This window comes from Erinaceus europaeus, chromosome 5, assembly GCF_950295315.1.
Source record: "Erinaceus europaeus chromosome 5, mEriEur2.1, whole genome shotgun sequence".
Lineage (NCBI taxonomy): Eukaryota > Metazoa > Chordata > Mammalia > Eulipotyphla > Erinaceidae > Erinaceus > Erinaceus europaeus.
The window spans coordinates 60,877,052-60,898,715 of NC_080166.1; the positions used below are offsets into that span (position 1 = coordinate 60,877,052).

Sequence of the window (21,664 nt, forward strand, 5' to 3'; positions counted from 1 at the left end):
GGGAAGAGGGTGGCCTTGTGTCAGCCTGAACCCTTCACAGAGGCCTTTCTCTTCCTTCCACTTCTGGGTCCTCACACAGCCACAAAGATTTTATCAGGTCTTGCAGCTGCTGAAGGGTAGAGCTGGGCCTTTCACTCAGGCCTGTCTTTAGGACCTGTACCAGCAGCGGAATGGCTACAAAGGCTGTTCTCTGGGAGAGGATGTGTCAGTGCACCCTGTCCTGGCACAGTGGGGGTGCGCTGACACCCCGCCCCAGCACCCCCACTGTGGATAGAGAGAACTAAGGTGTCAAGTCCAGTATAGCTTAGAAAGGAAGCACCCAGGGGTCAGGCGGTAGCGCAGCGGGTTAAGTGCACATGGCGCAAAACTCGAGGACCAACATAAGAATCCTGGTTTGAGCCCCCAGCTCCCCACCTGCAGAGGAGTCGCTTCACAGGTGGTGAAGCAGGTCTGTAGGTGTCTTTCCCCCTTTCTATCTCCCCCTCCTCTCTCCATTTCTCTCTGTTCTATCCGGCAACAATAACATCAATACTAACAATAATAATAACCACAACTGATAAAAACAACCAGGGCAACAAAAAAGGAAAATAAATAAAATATTAAAAAAGAAAGGAAGCGTCCCTGTCATCTCCATGGCAGCCTGAGGTGCCCCCTACACAGCCTCAGGTCGACTCAGACACAGAGCTCCTCAGCTGCCACAGTCGCTTTCCCAGTGATTCCAAGACGAGGTGTTGAACTAGTCAAGCTTTATTCTAACAGTGTTTCAGGTACATTGGTCCATGAGAGTCTGCACTCCAGGTAGAGGGGGGACAGGCCTGACTGCTCAGCTCCCCCTGACCCCTCAGCCCCTCTTAGTGACAAGACTACTGAGTGCCAGCTCTAAGGACTTCCACCACTCTCCTCTTCCCCACCCAGATCAGTGCTCTGGTCCAGCCATTAAACCAAGTCAGCCTTAAGGAGGTGAACTCGAACGATGCCACACATGCTGCATCCCGGTGTGTGGTGGGAAATGTAAACCTGAGAAGCGGCCTACTATCTGTGGTGCGAAAGGCCACGGGTGACACTGGTCAAGGGGTTGGCTTCTGAAGGGGCCCCCAAGCAGCTACAAGAGGGGTGAGGGGCGAGGAGGGCTGGACCTGCTTGTGCATTAGAATAAGGACACTGAGGTAGCGCCACTGGTTAGAGGAAGGGTGACAGGCAGCACAGACAGGCCGTGCGTCCCAGGTCGGCAGGGTCCGAGCTCGGCCGGCCAGGTCAATCAAAGCACTGGAGGACGTGTTCCCCGATGCCGATGAAATAGACACCCTGCGCAATGCCGAAGAGCGGGGCGATGACCAACGCCCGGCAGCCTGCTCCCTTCAGGAAGGCCCACGCCCCCTCCTGGATCCAGAGCTTCCTAGGGAGAAAGCAGAGCCCTGAGTGGCAGGGTGGGGCTGGGGGCCAGCCTCTCACAGGGACTGGCTGGGCACCTGTTGGACAGGTGGGCGGGTGACAGAGGCCTCACCTGGCACAGTCTACGATGCCACTGTAGCTGTCCTCACCCAGGCCTTTCTTGAGGGTCTGGATCCGGGTTTTCAAAACTAGAGGAAGTGGAAGTTAAGAAGTGACTACAGAAATGTCAGAAACAGAAGGATGAATATGGGATGATCTCACTCTCAGGCAGAAGTTGAAAAACAAGATCAGAAAAGAAAACACAATTAGAGCCTGAACTGTAACTGGCATATTGCACCAAAGTAAAAGACTCTGGGGTGAGTGGGTGGGGAGAATACAGATCCAAGAAGGATGACAGAGGACCTAGTGGGGGTTGTATTGTTATATGGAAAACCAGGAAATGTTATGCATGTACAAACTATTATATTTACTGTCGAATGTAAAACATTAATTCCCCAATAAAGAAATTAAAAAAAAAAAAGTGACTGCTGGGGCTTTGACTCTCCTGTAGTGGCCTTCCCTGACTTTATTTTAGAGACAGAGGCAGAGGAGAGGCAGACAGTGAGGGAAAGAGACCACAGCACCAAAGCTTCCTCCAGTGCAGTGAGTAGGGGCCAGGCTTGAAGTTGGGTCACACATATGAAAGCACTGTCCAGGAGAGCTATTTCTTTTGGTTTGGTTTCTCTATAGGACAGAGAGAAATTAGCTAGTTCTTTCTCTCCTATCCTCATTAATAAACAAAGCCTTAAAAAAAAATAGGGGCTGGGTGGTGGCGCACCTGGTTGAGCGCACATATTGCAGTGCATAAACACCAGGGTTCAAGCCCCCAGTCTCCACCTGCAGGGGGAGAAGCTTCACGAGTGGTGAAGCAGGGCTGCAGGTGTCCCTATCTCCCCTTCTCTCTCGATTTCTGACTGTCCAATAAATATAGGTAATAAAAATTGTTAATAAATACCTAAAATAAAGAGCAGCGTGAGTACCCTCCATATAGGCAGGAGCCCCTGACTCACCATCCAGAGGCGTGACGGCCACCGCAGCAATGGAGCCAGCTGCACAGCCCGAGAGGAAGGAGTGGGTGAAAGAGGCCTTCCCGGCCAGCTCATTGTGGCCCAGGTGGTTCAGGTTGGCGAAGAGCGGGAAGTAGATGACAGAGAAGGGGATGTCTCTGTGGGGAGGGAGGAGGACAGTACTGGGGTGGAGGAAAACCCCCCCCCCATAGTCCAGAAAGCCTTTCTTGGAAGCCTGGAAGGAGGCGCAGCAGATAAAATGTTAAGACTCTGGGAGCCAGGCGGTAGCGCAGCAGGTTAAGCGCACGTGGCACAAAGCAAGGACTGGCATAAAGATCCTGGTTCCAGCCCCTGGCTCCCCACCTGCAGGGAAGTCGCTTCACAGGTGGTGAAGCAGGTCTGCAGGTGTCTATCTCTCTCCCCCTCTCTGTCTTCCTCACCTCTCTCCATTTCTCTCTGTCCTATCCAACAACAATGACATCAATAATAACTACAACAATAAAACAACAAGGGCAACAAAAGGGAATAAATAAATAAGTAAATATTAAAAAAAAAAGTTAGACTCTCATGCATGAGGTCTTGAGTTCAATTCCCGGCACTGCATGCGCCAGAGTGATGCTTTGGTGTTCTCTCTCCCTTGAATTAATAGTAAGTCTAGCAGCCTGAGAGGCAGTGCACTGGGTAGAGTGTGAGGTGGACTCTCAAGCAGGAGGTCCCAGGTTCAATCCCTGGCTTTGAATGTGCCAGAGTGATACTCTAGGTCTCTCTCCCCCCCCAACTGCCTCCTCCTCTCATAAATAAACCCTGAAAAATAAAGAAATTAAGTGGCCAGGTGGTGGTGCACCTGGTTGAGTGCACACATTATAGTGCGCAAGGACCTGGGTTCAAGCCCCTGCTCCCCACCTGCAAGGGGAAAGCTTCGAGAGTGCTGAAGCAGAGCTACAGGTGTCTCTCTGTCTCTCTTCCTCTCTATCTCCCCCTTCCCTCTCAATTTCTGTCTCTATCCAATAACAAATAAATAAATAATAAATAAAAAAGCATTCTATGAACACAGGAGGTAGTGCAGGGGGGAAAGCACTGGCCTCTCAAGCTTAGTGTCCTGAGTTTGATCTCCAGCATGTCATGTGCCAGAGTATTGCTCTTGCTTCTCTCTCTTCCTTAAAAATAAAATAAAATAAAATAAAATAAAATAAAATAAAATAAAATAAAATACTGGGGAAAGAAGGTCATGATTCTGCAGATGACTCGCTTGTCTGAGGCTCTGAGGTCCCAGGTTCACTCCTCAGCACTACCATCAGCCAGAGCCGAGCAGGGCTCTGGTCTCTCTCTCATTAATAATTAACTAATGTTCAAGAAGGTACATACAGCTGACAGGAGCGGATGCACTCCCTGGAGTCCTCCCCCGCCCTCTCTCCAGGGCCTGGGTTCGAGAGGGAAGCCTTACCTGAGGATAGTGGCGCCCAGCCCCTTGTAGAGCCCAGCCAGGCCTTGGGTGCGAAGCAGCTCCAGAGCAATGAGGGTGGCGGATGGGCGCCTGGGGGTGAAGGCTGAGCCGGTGGTGTGGGACCTGGATGGGGTGGGTGCTGGGCTCGGGCCCTGGTGGTGGGTAGCTGGAGGAAGACACACTTGTCACCACGCTGGTCCCAGTGGGCACTGCCAACACTCCTCCTGTCAGCCTCTGATCCTGTTTCTCAGGGCAGCAATCTCAGCGCAGATGGCAGGGGCCCAGATTTAAGATAACAGTCAGTGAGGGCTGGGTGTTGGCGCCGCTGGTTGAGTGCACACAATGTCATGTGTAGGACCATCGTTCAAGCTCCCGCTCCCCACCTGCAGGGGGGACGCTTCATGAGCAGTGAAGCACGTCTGCAGGTGTCTGTTTTTGTGTCTCCCTCTCTACTTCCCCCTTTCACTCTCTCTTTTATTATTAGTCACTAAAAACAAAACAAAACAAAAATAATAAAGAAGTCACAACTAACTCCTCCATTCACCCAGCCTCTGTCTCACTTACTTCTTCCGTTTCTCAGGTCTCCTTGTTACTCTAGCTCGGTGCTGGAGATGGAACTCAGAGCCCCACACAAGCAAAGCAGGTGCTTTACCACTGAGATGCCTCCCTAGCTCTCGTTCCTGTTTTCTTCTTCCTTTCTTCCCCCAGAGGCAGGACCTTGTAGTACTGGCATGCTTTCACTGCTCCCAGTCCACTCTTCTCATTCACTCAAACAGAATGAGAGACAGGGAGAGGGAAAGACACCATAGCATCAGAGCCTCCCCTGATGCGATGGCACCTTTGATACGAGTCAGGGTTCCAACCTGGACTGTGCACATGACAAGGCACCAACATATAGTCTCTCCAATCCTCTTTCTAAATCTTTTTTTTTTTTTTTGTATTGGGGCCTTGGTGGTGGCATATTTGGTTATGCACATATAGTACTTATGTACATATAGCAAACAGCTCAAGGATCTGGGTTCAAGCCCTCTGCATCACACCTGCAGGGGGTTTGCTTCATGAGTGGTGAAAAAGGTCTACAGGTGTCTCTCTCTCTCTCTCTCCCTCTCCCTCTATGTCTCCATCTCCTCTCTCAATTTCTCTCTGTCCAATCCAATAAAATTGGAAAAAATGGCCACCAGGAGCAGTGGATTCATATTGCTGGCACCAAACCCCAGCGATAACCCTGGTGGGGGAAAAAAACTATAACAAAATTAAAAATATTTTTGTATTTATTTTAGTGGCCTGAGAGGCAGTAGAGTGGCTAGAGCATTAGGCCTAAACTGAGTTTGATTCCTGGCATCATATGTGCAAGAGTGATGCTCTGGTTCTCTCTCTCCTTCTCTGTCTCATATTAATACTGGATTATCAGAAAAGTATCTTTTCTATGCAAAAATGTGACTTTTTGGTCTACAACTTTTTTGACAACCCAATAAATAAAATTTTAAATGATACTGTATATGAATTAGAGAACTTATTATATATATATCTGTAAATATATATGGGGGGGCCAAGTGGTGATGTACCTGGTTGAACACATGTTACAGTGCACAAGGACCTGGGTTCAAGCCCCCAGTCCCCAACTGCAGGTGGGAATCTTCATGAGTGGTGAAACAGTGCTGCAGGTGTCTCTGCCTCTCTATCTCCCCCTTCCTCTCAATTTCTGGTTGTTTCTATCCAATAAATAAATTAAGGTAATAGGAGCAGTGTGAAGAAGTGGCGAGTACAAACCCTGGACCGACCACAACCCATGTGCCACTGCGTCCCCGCACCCAGTGCCCATGTCCCACCGCCGTCGCCACCATGCCCAAGAGAAAGGCCAAAGGGGACGCCAAGGGAGATAAAGCCAAGGTGAAGGACGAGCCACAGAGAAGATCTGCAAGATTATCTGCTAAAACTGCACCTCCAAAGCCAGAGCCCAAGCCTAAGAAGGCCCCTGCAAAGAAGGGACAGAAGGTACCCAAAGGGGAAAGCTGATGCTGGCAAGGATGGGAATAATCCTGCAGAAAATGGAGATGCCAAAACAGACCAGGCACAGAAAGCTGAAGGTGCTGGAGATGCCAAATGAAGTGTGTGGATTTTTGATAACTGTGTACTTCTGGTGACTGTACAGTTTGAAATACTATTTTTTATCAAGTTTTATAAAAATGCAGAAATTTGTTTCACTTTTTTTTTTTTTTTTCCCTCTAGGGTTATTGCTGGGCTCGGTGCCTGCACCATGGATCCACCGCTCCTGGAGGCCATTTTTCCCCCTTTTTGTTGCCCTAGTTGTTGCAGCCTCATTGCAGTTATTATTGCCATTGTTGACGTTGCTTTGTTGTTGGATAGGACAGAGAGAAATGGAGAGAGGAGGGGAAGACAGAGAGAGAGAGGGGAGAGAAAGATAGACACCTGCAGACCTGCTTCACCGCCCGTGAAGCGACTCCCCTGCAGGTGGGGAGCCGGGGGTTCGAACCGGGATCCTTACGCCAGTCCCTGCGCTTTGCGCCACGTGCGCTTAACCCACTGCGCCACCGCCTGACTCCCTGTTTCATTTTTTTTTTAAAGCTATGCTGTTAGCACACAGAACACTTCATTGTTTTTGGGGAGATGGCATATGTCACTAATAGTGTCTCCAAAACTAGATTTTAACAGGGGAAAACAACTTTCCCTTCTAGTTCTGAGAGATTTCCTTTGGCTTGAAGAAGGAGGAATTTCTTGATGTTGAGACACATTAACCACTTTGGCCCAAACGCCTTATGGTGTGGAGAAACTAAAATTCGTTTTATGTCCTCTTGTCCCTCTCTGCCTTCAGCATAGACTTGACTCCCTTTTGCCCAGAGACCTGTTGAGCCCAGACTCAAAAAAGTGGTTACCAGAGAATCAGGCGTTAGCGCAGTGGGTTAAGCACAGGTGGTGCAAAGCACAAAGACTGGCATAAGGATCCTGGTTCGAGCCCTTGGCTCCCCACCTGCAGGGGAGTCGCTTCACAGGCGGTGAAGCAGGTCTGCAGGTGTCTATCTTTCTCTCCCCCTCTCTGTCTCTCCCTCCTTTCTCCATTTCTCTCTGTCCTATGCAACAACAATGACAATAATAACTACAACAATAATAACTACAACAATAAAACAACAAGGGCAACAAAAGGGAATAAATAAATATTTTAAAAATTGTCCTTTAAAAAAAAGTGGTTACCAGTATGTCAGGCAATCTGGACTTCACAGTGTCACCATTGAGATGGCATCCCTCAAAAGAGCTGCGATACATATATATTTTTTAGATTGCAGATTTTCAGATTGAATAATTCTACCATTTTCATTTAATTATCTGAAAGTCAGGGTCGACTTGTGAAAACTTGTTAAACAACATGCAAAATGTGAAATGTCAACCCTCACTTTAAACTTTCCCTGTTTAGAGCATCAAGTTTTTTTTTTTAATTTAAAAAAAAATGTTTTTATGTTTATTTATTTTCCCTTTTGTTGCCCTTTTTTATTGTTGTAGTAGTTATTATTATTGTTGTTATTGCCATCATTGTTGTTAGATAGTACAGAGAGAAATGGAGAGAGGAGGGGAAGACAGAGAGGGGGAAAGAAAGATAGACATCTGCAGACCTGTTTCACTGCCTATGAAGCAACTCCCCTGCAGGTGGGTAGCCAGGGGCTTGAACCGGGATCCTTATGCTGGTCTTTGCACTTGGCGCCACCTGTGCTTAACCCGCTGCGCTACCGCCCAACTCCCTTCATCAGGCTTTATAGTGGCTTTCTGATTTTGGTATTCCATTGAAGAAGGGAGTTTGAAAGTTGTTGTCTACTGTTAATGGTTGTCTGCCCATGTCATGCCTGAAATACCATAATTGTTTATGAAAAGTATCTTTAATAAAGCTGGATACAGTTTGGCTTGGAAAAAATAAACAAGTAAATAAAGGTAATAAAAAAATTAAAGAGAGAGAGAGAGGAGTCAGAATATCACTTTGGTACATAGGGTGCTGGGAATCAAACTGGGAGCCTCAGACAAGCAAATTATCTAAATATCTGAATGAGAAAAATCAACCTATGATACAGGAGGTGGCGTAGTGGATAAAGTGTTGGACTCTCAAGCATGAGGTCCGGAGTTTGATCCCTGGCAGCACATGTACCAGAGTGATGTCTGGTTACTTCTCTCTCTCCTCCTATATTTCTCATTAATAAGTAAATTCTTTTTTTTTTTTTTTTTTTTTACCAGAGCACTGCTCAGCACTGGTTTATGGTGGTGTGGGGGATTGAACCTGGGACTTTGGAGCCTCAGGCATGAGAGTCTCTTTACATAATGATTATGCTATCTACACCCACCCAGTGAATAAATTCTTGAAAGAGAAAGAGAAATCAGTCTGGGAATGAGCCCCCACACCTATGGACATCTAATCTTTGACAAAGGGGCTCAGACTATTCAATGGGGAAAGCAGAGTCTCTTCAACAAATGGTGTTGGAAACAATGGGTTGAAACATGCAGAAGAATGAAACTGAACCATTGTATTTCACCAAATACAAAAGTGAATTCCAAGTGGATCAAGGACTTGGATGTTAGACCACAAACTATCAGATACTTAGAAGAAAATATTGGCAGAACTCTTTTCTGCATAAATTTTAAAGACATCTTCAATGAAATGAATCCAATTACAAAGAAGACTAAGGCAAGTAAAAACCTATGGGACTATATCAAATTAAAAACCTTCTTCACAGCAAAAGAAACCACTACCCAAACCAAGAGACCCCTCACAGAATGGGAGAAGATCTTTACATGCCATACATCAGACAAGAATTTAATAACCAACATATATAAAGAGCTTGCCAAACTCAACAACAAGACAACAAATAACCCCATCCAAAAATGGGGGGAGGACATGGACAGAATATTCACCACAGAAGAGATCCAAAAGGCCAAAAAACACATGAAAAAATGCTCCAAGTCTCTGACTGTCAGAGAAATGCAAATCAAGACAACAATGAGATACCACTTCACTCCTGTGAGAATGTCATACATCAGAAAAGGTAACAGCAGCAAATGCTGGAGAGGGTGTGGGGTCAAAGGAACCCTCCTGCACTGCTGGTGGGAATGTCAATTGGTCCAACCTCTGTGGAGAACAGTCTGGAGAACTCTCAGAAGACTAGAAATGGACCTACCCTATGACCCTGCAATTCTTCTCCTGGGGATATATGCTAAAGAACCCAACACATCCATCCAAAAAGATCTGTATCCACATATGTTCTTGACAGCACAATTTGTAATAGCCAAAACCTGGAAGCAACCCAGGTGTCCAACAACAGATGAGTGACTGAGCAAGTTGTGGTATATATACACAATGGAATACTACTCAGCTGTGGTATATATACACAATGGAATACTACTCAGCTGTAAAAAATGGTGACTTCACTGTTTTCAGCCAATCTTGGATGGACCTTGAAAAAATCATGTTGAGTGAAATAAGTCAGAAACAGAAGGACGAATATGGGATGATCTCACTCTCAGGCAGAAGTTGAAAAACAAAATCAGAAAAGAAAACAGAAGTAGAACCTGAAATGGAATTGGCATATCACACCAAAGTAAAAGACTCTGGGGTGGGTGGGTGGGGAGAATACAGGTCCAAGAAGTATTCAGAGGACCTAGTGGGGGTTGTATTGTTATATGGGAATCTGGGAAATGTTATGCATGTGCAAACTATTGTACTTACTGTTGAATGTAAAACATTAATTCCCCAATAAAAAAAATTCATGATAAAAAAAAGAAATCAGTCTGGGGACTGGGTGGTGGCACACCTGGTTGAGTGCACATGACAATGTACAAGGACCTAGGTTTGAGCCCCCAGTCCCCACCTGCAGGGGGAAAGCTTTGTGAGTGGCAAAGCAATGTTGCAGGTGTCTCTGTTTCTCCCTCTCTATTACCCCCTTCCCTCTAGATTTCTGGCTATCTCTATCCAATAAATAAAAAAAAGATAAAAAAATTTTAAAAATCAGTCTGGAGCAATGAAATCATGCAGACATGAGGACAGATATGGCAAAATACACACACACCACACACACCACACACACACACACACACACACACACACTGGCTGCAGACTTGGTGGTAGACCAGATGCCTGGATACACACTGGCTGCAGACTTGGTGGTAGACCAGATGCCTGGACACATACACACACACACACACACACACACACACACACACACACACACACACACACTAGCTGCAGACTTGGTGGTAGACCAGATGCTCGGCCTGCCACTAAGCAGGTTGGACTGGGGGATTCAGCCCTGTGTGAACTTACCCAGGCGGCCAGCGTCCTGTAGCTGGATCTTGAGCATCTCCATAGGACAAGTGACCACCACCTGGCATACGCCAGCCCCACAGCCGGCCAGCATCTCCAACTTCAGGTCCCTCTGCCTCCTGTGGGCACACATGTCAACATCAGCCACATGCCACCCTCTGCCCTGCTTGTTGTCTGGCTGATCCAGGCCTGGGCCTTTGGTCTGGTCTCCACCCACTGTCTCTCATCACACTGAGTGAATAAAGCCACAGGCTCACTTGCAAACCAGGACTGGTGAAATAGCTCGCTTAGACAGTGTGCTGCTTTGCTACATGCATGACCCCGAACCTAGTCGCCACCATGTTGGAGGAAACTTTAGTGCTGTGGTCAATCTCTCTCTCTCTTTTTGCCTCCAGGGTTATTACTGGGGCTCTGCCCTGCACTACAAATTCACTGCTCTTAGAGGCCATTTTCTCTTCTTCCACTGCTGTTATTGCTGTTGGATAGGACAGAGGCAAATTGAGAAAGGAGGGGGAGACAGAGAGGGGGAGAGAAAGACAAACACCTGCAGACCTGCTTCACCGTTTGCGAAGTGACCCCTCTGTAGGTGGGGACTGGGGGCTTGAATCTGGGTCTCTGTGCATTGTAACATGTGTGCTTAACCAGGTGCACCCCACCTGGCCTATCCTTTTCAGGAATTTTATTTTATTTTAAATATTTATTTATTTATTCCCTTTTGTTGCCCTTGCTGTCGTTTTTTTATTATTGTAGTTATTATTGTTGTTGTTGATGTCATCGTTGTTGTATAGGACAGAGAGAAATGGAGAGAGGAGGGGAAGACAGAGAGAGGGAGAGAAAGACACCTGCAGACCTGCTTCACTGCCTGTGAAGCGACTCCTCTGCAGGTGGGGAGCCAGGGGTTGGAGCCGGGATCCTTAAGCCAGTTCTTGCGCTTTGCACCACCTTCGCTTAACCCACTGTGCAACCACCTGACTCCCCTTTTGCAGGAATTTTAAACTTTATACATGAAAATTAAGAACACCCAGAGGCTGGAGTCATGAAAGAGAGAGAGACAGGGTGAGGGAGGAGTTATTTACTCACATGCTGACCGGCCCACCTGAGCAGAGAGAGTTGCTTTCCTTTTTTAAAAATGTAAAAATTTGTTTTTTATTATTATAAGAGCACTGCTCAGTTCTGGCTCATGTTGGCACAGGAGATTGAACCAGGGACCTTGGAGCCTCAGGCCTGAGAGTCTCTTTGCATAACCATTATGCTATCTACCCCTGCACTATTTTTTTTAATTTAGATACAGAGAGGTAGAAAGAGAGAAAAAGAGAGAGAGATCATAGCATTGAAGCTTTCTTCAATGTGCTGAGAGCCAGGCTCGAACCTAGGTCACATGCATGACCAAGCAGAAACTGTTACCTATCTACCTACCTATGTATGTATGTGTCTATCATGTATGTATCATCATGTATCTCCCCACGCATGCAAGCATGCATCACCTGTCTAGCTTTGTGTGTCTGTCATCCAACTGCCTGTGTAGCTATGTGTGTGTCTGCCATCTATCTCTCAGTCACACCAGATCTCTCTCCATCTGCCAGAACACATGCTAGCCCTGTCATGTATGTACACAGCCATACAGCATGAAAAATGAGGCCCAGTTGTAGCCCTCTCCCTGCTACCTACCCCAAAGCTCACAGACACACAGTGACAACCCCTATTCAGCCACCCCCACACACAACAGCCATACCCATCCTTCATGAGGAACTGCCGGAAGAAGTCATTGGCGGCCAGCTTGATGGCCTTCTCGGGGGTGACCAAGGTCAGGTTCACTGCGGCCCCTGGAAGTGACACGTGAGGGTGAATGAGAGGCAGAGGGCCCAGAATCTGGTGGTACAGGCTTCATCCCAGGAGCTCCTGAGCAGAGGGGCCCTCGCCAGCCCTGCTCTGGAGACCCACAGAGTCTTGTATCCCCATGCCACCTCTCTGTTCTCACTGTCCCCAGCCAGGCATCCCCCTACACCAGACACACACCTCGGTACATGCCCAGGAAGCCATCCATACGCGCTGTCTTCATCAGGCAGTCAATCCTGGAGCAAGGCCAGGAGAAAGGTAGCATGTGATGAGCCCTCCCAACCCCAAGGGGACCCCTACAGTTCCCCCATCTGGCCTCCCCAGAACATGGGAGGAGGCCCCTCTGACCCCACTGGGCACACTCAGGGTTCCCCCCACCTGGCACATTCACAAAGGGAGCATGGGGTTCATGAAGCCCCACATTTGGGGAGCCCCACACCTACATTCCTTTGTAGATGTCCTTTCCCTGCTGGTTCTGGAGTCTCGTCTTGGCCAGGTCCACAGGGAACACACAGGTCACCCCCACCAGGCCTGCCACGCCGCCATTGATGAGTTTTGCCACGATGCTGTATGGGGGGAGAGAAGGACAAGATTGAGGGGCAGAGACACAGTCTGAGGATAGACACAGACTGAGGTGTGCAGAGACACAGTATGAGGAGACAGAGACACAGACTTAGGTATGCAGAGACACAGACTAAGGTGTGAGGAGACACAGACTGAGGGACAGAGACACAGTCTGAGGAGACAGAGACATAGACAGGGACAGAGAGACATATTGGGAGCAGAGGCACAGTCTGAGAGGACAGAGATGCAGACTGAGGGATAGAGAGACAGACTGAGATGTGCAGAGACACAGACTGAGGGACAGAGAGATAGAGTGAGGTGTGTAAATACAGACTCTTGGGCAAAGGCATAGTCTGAGGGGACAGAGACACAGACTGGAGGCAGAGACACAGATTGAGGTGGACAGAGAAACACAGACTGGAGGTAGAGACACAGACTGAGAGGACAGACAATCAAGGGGACAGAGAGTCTGAGGGGGTCAGAGGCACAAACTGAGTGGAACAGAGACGAGCTGAGGGGAATAGAGACATAGTCTGGTGAGGTGGGGAAGGCAGAGACAGACAGATGGTACTGACACAGACTGGATGGGACAGAGACACAATCTGAAGGACCAGAGACACAGACTGAGAGGACAGAGACAAAATCACAGCGCCAGAGACATAGGCTGGGGGGGAAGAGATAGAGACTGAGACTGCCACTCCCCTTCCCAAAGTTCCGGAGGGCAGTTGGGCCTCCACTCACAATGGCTGAGACATCTTGTCTGGCCCCACAGGAAAAAGAAAGCTGGAAGGCTGCAAGGGCTTCTGGGAAGCCACTGCTCTGCCCCTCAGTGGCCATGTGTGGCGCCTCCAGCAGGCCCTCGTGAGCCCCCATGGAGCCTGGTTTCTGCCTCCCTTAGGTGTGGAAGTGTCCCCAGACCAACTGCATCTCTAGGGCCACAGGGGTAGAACTGAGAGGGAACATTGCTGTTTGTCCTGCAGATGCACATACATATGTCCTGACCTCTGTAACGACGGCTTCAAGAAGGTTGAAGAGTAGGTAAGTGATGCGTGTGGTAAATGTTATCTATCCACGCTACTGACCTGATGCTTCTGGGCTAGAAACTTCCGGTCCAGACACACACACACACACACACACACACACACACACACACACACACACCCCTCAAGTGTTTGTACCACTGATTCTAGGTAAAGGCAAGACACCCCATGTGACTCCTCATGGTACCCTCATCCATCCAACCTAGTCCAGTACAGGACTTTGGGAAGAAGGAAATAAGGAGTTAAAAATTGTCAAGCTAGGGGCCAGGTGGAGGCGCACCTGGTTGAGTGCACGTTATAATGTGCAAGGACCCGGGTTTGAGCCCTTGGTCCCCACCTATAGGGGGAAAGCTTCACAAGTGGTGAAGCAGGCCTGCAGGTGTCTCTCTGTCTCTCTCCCTATCACCCCCTTCCCTCTCAATTTCTGGCTGTCTCTACTATCCAATAAGCAAATAAAGATAATAATTTTTTTTTTAATTATCAGGTTCCTGGGAACTGAATATATTTTTTCTTTTTTTCTTCCAGATTAGAGGCTGATGGTGAGGAAACTAGCTGCATGACTCACAAGTGATGAGAGCAGATAATAGGTATTCTTTTGCAGCCTCGGAGGTGGCATAGTTCATAAAGCATTGAGCTCTCAAGCATGAGGCCCTGAGTTTGATCCCTGTGGCCATTATTTTCAGTTGAGAGAGGAGAGGAAGATAGAGAGGGAGAGAGACAGACACTTCACCGCTTGTGAAGCTTTCCCTCTGTAGGTGGGGACCAGGGGCTCAAACCTGGATCCTCGTGCAGGTCTTTGAGCTTCATACTATGTGTGCTTAACCAGATGTGCTACCACCTGGCCCCAGATATATATGTATATGCATATATAAAAGACTACATATACACACTTTTATATTAATTTTATATATCATATTATTATAATATATTATAATATATGTTAATATATAATTAATTATATTATATTATTTATATTTATATTAATATAACAATTATAAAATGTAAATTAATTGCAACAATATGTAAATATGCATATATGTATATACACATAAAATGTACACACATTTTAAGTTATTTTTATTTAAAATATTTATTATTATTATCTCTATTTTTTATTGATGTTGTTGTTGGATAGGACAGAGAAAAATGGAGAGAGGAGAGGGAGAGCAGACCTGCTTCACTGCCTGTGAAGTGACTCCCATGAAGGTGGGGTGCCTGGGGCTTGAGCCAGGATCCTTACGCCTGTCCTTGCGCTTTGGCCACTTGCACTTAACCCACTGTGCCTGACTCCCTATTATCTCTATTTTTACTTATTTTAATGAGAGCAAGAAATACAGAGAGAAAGACCAGAGCCCTGTTCAACTTTGGCTGATAGTGGTGCTGGAGATTAAACCAAGAACCTGGGAGCCTCAGGCTGGAAAGTTTTTTGCAGGACTATTATGCTGTCTCCCAAGCCCTATTTAAAAAATGTTTATAGGTAGAGAGGCAAAGAGAGAGAGAGAGAGAGAGAGAATGAGACCACAGCATTAAAGCTTCCTTCAATGCGGTGGGGGCTGGGCTCCAACCTGGGTCACACACATGGCAAAGAACTGTACTGTCCAAGGGAGCGATTTCACAGGCCCACAGACACACACTTCTTACATGTACATGTGTGTATATAAATATGCTATATACATGCTTTTTACGTGCATGCGAGTATGAGCATATATCTATATACACAAGAGTGCTGTTCAGCGCTGGCTGATGGTGGAGCTGGGGACTGAACTTGGGGCCCCAGTACCTCAGGCATGAAAGTCTGTTGCAGAACCATTGTGCTATCTCCCCAGCCCTTCACATGATCTTTTCATATGGGTGTCAGAACATGAGTCTCCTCCCCAAGCCAGTGTTGTGTTGTCATCACTGCAACTCCCCCGCCCCCGCTCCCCGGCCTAGAGATAGTGGGTTTGTCAGTCCTTTACCTGGAGTCTTGGCTGGACATCCTGAAGAGGGAAGTCCGTGGCCTTGGCTCTGGCCTGCAGTGGCCGTGGCGAGGGCAGCCAGCAGTGGACACTGGTCTAAGCCTCTGCAGCAGCTCACAGCTTCCCTGGGCTGCGGTTTGGCGTCACTGCTCAGCTCAGGATCTGTGTGGACAGGACTTCGGCTGCTCAGGTGTAAGAGACAAAGGCAGAGGGAAGCTGACACCAGAGTGCTCGGTCTACAAAATGTAAACAGTGGGCTTGTCCCAGGGTGATCCGATCCAGAGCATGTTGACACTTGGATCTGCATGAAAGGCAGGAATACAGTCCTCAGAGAAACAGAGAGAGACACAAGCATGCCCGGAGAGAAGACATGTGGGCAACTCTACTGCCAGATGGAGTCCCTGTGATGTGAACTATGGATACCTGGAGCAAATGAATCAGCAACAAAAAGTGACCCAAGTGTCTCTGAGACACTGAAAACTATGGCAGATGGGGACCATCTGGTGGCACATCCAGTATGGCACACATGTCACTCGGCACAAGGACTCCGGTTCAAGTCCTCAGCCCCCACCTGCAGGGGGGTCACTTCACAAGCAGTGGAGCAGTGTTGTTCTCTCTCTCTCTTTTTTAAAATATTTATTTACTTTTTGTTGCCCTTGTTGTTTTTATTGTTGTTGTAGCCATTGTAGTTGATGTCATCATTGCTGGATAGGACAGAGAGAAATGGAGAGAGGAGGGGAAGACAGAGAGGAGGAGAGAAAGACACCTGCAGACCTGCTTCACCACCTGTGAAGTGAACCCACTGCAGGTGGGGAGCCGGGGGCTTGAACTGGGATCTTTATGCTGGTCCTTGTGCTTTGCACCATGTGCGCTTAATCCACTGCGCTAAAATCCAACTCCCTCTCTCTCTTTTTTCCTCCCAATTTTTCTCTATCTCTATTAAAAAAAAAAAGCAAGCACCGGTGGGGGGCAGGAGCGGTGGTGCACCTGGTTAAGCGCACACACTGCAGTGCACAAGGACCCAGGTTCAAGCCCCTGGTCCCCATCTTCAGGGGGAAGACTTTATGAGTGGTGAAGCAGGGCTACAGATGTCTCTCTGTCTCTCTTCCATTCTATATCCCTCTCTTCTATGAATTTCTGTCCATCTCTATCCAATAAATTAATAAAAAAGAATAAAAAAACCACCAGGAGTGGTAGATTTGTTATTCAGGCACTAAACCCCAGAGCTAATCATGTTGGCAATGAAATAAATAATTAGTTAAATAAAGTTTAAACTTAAAAAGAAGAGAGGCGTGATCCGGGAGGTGGTGCAATGGACAAAGCATTGGATTCTCAACCATGAGGTCCTGAGTTCGATCCCCGGTAGCTCATGTGCCAGAGTGATGTCTGGTTCTTTTTCTCCTCCTATCTTTATTATGAATAAATAAATAAATAATTTTAAAAAAAAAAAGAAAAGAGGAGAGTCAGGCGGTAGCACAGCGGGTTAAGCGCACATAGTGTAAAGCAAAGACCTGAATAAGGATCCCGGTTTGAGCCCCCAGCTTTCCACCTGCAGAGGGGTCGCTTTACAGATGTGAAACAGGTCTGCAGGTGTCTGTATTTCTCTCCCCCTCTCTGTCTTCCCCATCTCCCTCCATTTCTCTCCGTTCTATCCAACAATGATGATAACAACAACAATAACAACAATAAAACTTCAACAAGAGCAACAAAAGGGAATAAATAAATATTAAAAAAAAATAAAACAGAACCACAGTAGTTGTAGAGGGAAGGGGTGGGGCATAGGTGCTAGGTAGTGTGTCACATACACACACACACCACACACACACATCACACACACGCACAAACACACACACACACACACATACACACATCATTGTTGGATAGAACGGAGAGAAATGGAGGGAGATGGGGAAGACAGATCATCTGAAGCTCTGGGGTCCCAGGTTCAATCCTCAGCATCACCGTAAGTCAGAGCTGAGCAGGGCTCTAGTATTTCTCTCTCTCTGTATCTTTCTCTCTGTAGGTTTGTCATTAAAATAAATAAAAAGGAGAAACAATTACAGAAGCCAGATATTCCACCTTCTGCATCCCACAATGACCTTGGGTCCATACTCCCAGAGGGATAAAGAATAGGAAAGCTATCAGGGGAGGGGATGGGATACGTAGATCTGGTGGTGGGAATTGTGTGGCGTTGTACCCCTCTTATCCTATAGTTTTGTTAATGTCTCCTTTTTAAAAAAATAAATAAAAATAAATAAAAAATAAAGTAAATAAAATATTTTAAAATATTCATTGATTGGGCACCAGGTGGTAGTGTAGTGGGGTAAGTACATGTGGCACAAAGTGCAAGGATCTTGGTTCGAGCCCCCAGCTCCCCACCTGCAGGGGAGTCACTTCACAGGTGGTGAAGCAGGTCTGCAGGTATCTATCTTTCTCTCTCCTCTCTTCCCCTCCTATCTTCATTTCTTTCTGTCCTATCCAACAACAATGACAGCAATAACAACAATGATAAGCAACAAGGGCAATAAAATGGGAAAAAAATGGTCTCCAGGAGCTGTGGATTCATAGTGCAGGCACCAAGCCTCAGCAATAACCCTGGAAGCAAAAAAATAAATAAAATAAAATAAATTCATTGATTATTGATAGCATTGTATCTTTTCTTTTGTTTTTCGGAGAGGGAGAGAGGGAGGGAGAGAGGGGAAAGGGAGAGAGAGAGAGAGAGAGACACCACAGCACTGAAACTTACTCCAAAGGTCCAGAGGCTGGGTTCAAAACTAGATTGCATTCATAGCAGTGCAGTGCACTACCTTTTTTTTTTTTTTTTTTTTTTTAGTGCACTACCTTTTTAAAAAATACATTTTATTGCTTTATTAGTGAGAAAGATAGGAGGAAATAGAGAAAGAACCAGACATATGAACAACAAGGGCAACAAATGGGAAAAATAGCCTCCAGGAGCAGTGGATTCATACTGCAGGCACTGAGCCCCAGTGATAACCCTGGAGGGAAAAACAAACAAACAAACATCACTCTGGTACATATGCTGCCAGGGACTGAACTCTGGACCTCATACTTGAGAGTCCAGTGCTTTATTCACTGTGCGACCTCCCAGACCACCACAGTGCACTATCAAAGGGAACTATCACTGACTCAGGACCGTATCCCCAAAATGACCATAAGCTAGAGCTGAGCAGTATTCTGGTCTCTCTCTCTCTCTGTGTGTGTGCATGTTTTTTCTCCATATTTCTCTCACTAAAGTAAGAATTAAAAAAAGAAAGGCTCTGGGTTTGAGCCCTGTAACCACATGCACAGCATCAGGGGGAGCTCCAGGGATATGGAGTGGTGCTGTGTTGTCTCTCCCTCCTGAAGAATGAGGGCTGAGGGAGCACACATGGTGCAAAGTGCAAGGACCGGCAAGGATCCTGGTTGGAGCCCCCAGCTCCCCACCTGCAGGAGAGTCGCTTCCCAGTTGGTGAAGCAGGTCTGCAGGTGTCTATCTTTCTCTCCCCTTCAGTCTTCCCCTCCTCTCTCCATTTCTCTCTGTCCTATCCAACAATGACATCAGTAACAACAATAATAACCACAACAATAAAACAACAAGGGCAACAAAAGGGAATAAATAAATATTATAAAAATCTTTTAAAAATTTAAAAATATATTTTATTAGTCCACAGTGGGGAAAAAAATGGCAGCTCCTTTCTGACAGAGAAACACCTCCCATGGCCACTCAACAGTGTTGCTTCATTATGCATAAGGTTCTGGGTTCAAGCCCCAACAACACATGGGAACAGCATCATGGATGAAATGGGGTGGAGCCCCACAGGCCGTGCAGCTGTGCTATGGCATCCCCTTCTCCTAAATACAGTAAAGGACCGGGCCAAGGAGGCTGTTAGGTGGTTCCTATGTATTCCTCGTCCTGCCTGAGGTGCTCCTGACCTCTCCATCATGCTAGGAGTGCTCCCCAGCTCCCCACCCAGCCTGAGGTGCTGCCCCTCTTACTGGACTGGCTCTCCTGTCAGCTGCTCCACAAGTGTGAGTGTCCACCCCCTGCGGCCATTCTGATCTGCCACTTCCAGGAACAAGCCATTGACTCTAGTGCCCAAATTGCTCACAATACCCCCGGGGGCCAGGACTGGGCTTTCCCTGCCAGCCCTGCAGCCCATGCTGCCCTCTGGGCTCCAGATCTTGTCACCAACACCCCAGACCACAGGTGGGCACCCCTCCACCAGCTCTGACTTGCAAACAATCCATGCCCCTCTGTCACTTGCTGGGGGCACCTGATGGTCCGGGACATCCTCCCTGTGCTGCTGTGTCCTTCCCTATCTGCTAGATAGCCTTTTCCTCCAGCTGTAAGCTGGGCACAGACAGAGACAAGCACTCACCTGCCTTCAGGTAGGAGCTTCCTTCCGTGTTGGGTACACGCTCACTACTGAACCAGGAGGTGGCGACTCCTGGCGTCCCTTCCTCACTCCTGAGGGGCCCTGCCACCTTCACAGGTGGGCATAGGCCAGCACCCAGCTGGCTGCCCACACTCCCATCGGGCTGTTAGAGTGAGCAGAACAAGGACATGGGCTTGGAGGCTAGGGGTGGCGCCGGGGAGACTCCCCACTCCTGAGACCAGAGGCAGATGGGAAGACAAACAGCGGAAGATCAATGCCAGGGCAAATACTGCCAGGTTGGGGGAGGGGATTCTCAACAGATCTAAACCATTTGCTTCTGCACACAGGCAGCCTCCCTGCAGACTTTCAGAGCCAGAGAGGCAGCATTGATTCCGGCTGGGGAGCAAGGGTGACAGCAGAGGCTGGCTTCCCTCTGGGGACAGAGGAGATTCTGGGGCCAGGGAGAGGGGAATAATGGTGTGTGTGTGTGTGTGGGGGGGTGAATACCATGCTGTGGACTTGGGGCAGCATGGACAGACACCATTGTGGAGGCCCAGGTGAAGTTTGGGCATTCAGGTTAATAGCTAGGCAAGAGACAGTGCCATGTTGTTGTTTTTTTCTTTTCTTTTTTTTTTACCAGAACACTGCTCAACTCTGGTTTATGGTGGTGCAGAGGATCAGTGGATTGAACCTGAGACTTTGGAGCCTCAGGCATGAGAGTCTGTTTGCATAGCCTCTATGCCATCTACCCATCTACTCAGTCCTGAGACTGAGTGCCTTTTTGTGTTCCAGAAAGGACAGAAACTACAGGTGCTAGAGGAGGAAGCAGAGAAAGAAACCCTTTAATTTTTTTTAAATACATTTATTTATTTTTATTATTGGATAGGGACAGAGAGAAATTGAAAGGGGAGGGGGAGATAGGAAAGAGACAGAGAGATACCTACAGTCTTGCCTCACCACTTGTGAAGCTTTGCCCCTCCATTTGGGGACTAGGGTCTTGAACCTGGGTCCTTGCACACTGTAATGTGCACCTGGAACCTTCTACACTGATGGTGGGAATGTACACTGTTCCAACCCCCCCGTGGGAAGCGGTATGGAGTCCTCAGAACAGTCGAAATGGACCTGCCCTATGACCCAGCAAGTTCTCTCCTGGGGATAATCCAAAACAAACAAGCACACCCATCCAAATAGACCTATGTTCGCCCAGTTTCAGAGCAGTACAGTCTGTGACATCCCAGACATGGAAGTGATCCAGATGCCTAAGGACAAGATGGGCGGCTAAGAAAGTTGTGGTAGGGGCTGGGTGGTGGTGCATCTGGTAAAGCACACACATTTCAGGGTTCGAGGACCTGGGTTTAAGACCTGGGTTTAAGTCCCCAATTGCAGGGGGAAAGCTTCATAAGTGGTGAAGCCTCTAGTTCCTAACTGCAGAGGGGAAGCTTCACATATTGTGAAAAATCTTCACATGTGCAGCTGTCTTGCTCTTTCTCTCCTTCCCCTCTCAATTCCTCTCTGTTTCTACTCTAAATAAATAAATAGACCTGGGTTCAAGCCTGGGTCTCCCCTGTAGGGGAAAGCTTCAAGAGTGGTGAAGCTGGGCTGCAGGTATCTCTCTCTATCTAGCCCTATCTCCTCTTCCGTTCTCAATTTCTATCTCTACCCAATAATAAATAAAATTGTTTAAAAATAATA

The 21,664-nt window shown here is 47.5% G+C and overlaps 1 protein-coding gene and 1 pseudogene across 2 annotated transcripts; one reads left to right on the forward strand and one right to left on the reverse strand.

Moving 5' to 3' along the window:
- Positions 1-731: 731 nt before the first annotated feature.
- Positions 732-20,162, reverse strand: SLC25A18 (solute carrier family 25 member 18). Of its 2 annotated transcripts, none has more exons than XM_060191410.1 (10): positions 19,976-20,162; positions 15,597-15,758; positions 12,478-12,600; positions 12,215-12,270; positions 11,931-12,021; positions 10,199-10,317; positions 3,883-4,048; positions 2,442-2,596; positions 1,505-1,580; positions 732-1,396 (listed from the first exon to the last, which is right to left on the reverse strand). In XM_060191410.1, the coding sequence occupies exons 2-10, from the start codon at positions 15,614-15,616 to the stop codon at positions 1,255-1,257; spliced, it is 948 nt and encodes a 315-aa protein (XP_060047393.1). In that variant the 5' UTR covers positions 15,617-15,758; positions 19,976-20,162; the 3' UTR covers positions 732-1,254. The 2 variants fall into 2 exon arrangements, with proteins under 2 accessions (XP_060047393.1, XP_007537502.1); XM_007537440.3 differs by having other exon boundaries at positions 15,597-15,897.
- LOC103126523 (non-histone chromosomal protein HMG-17-like) lies at positions 5,725-6,464 on the forward strand (annotated as a pseudogene).
- Positions 20,163-21,664: the final 1,502 nt, after the last annotated feature.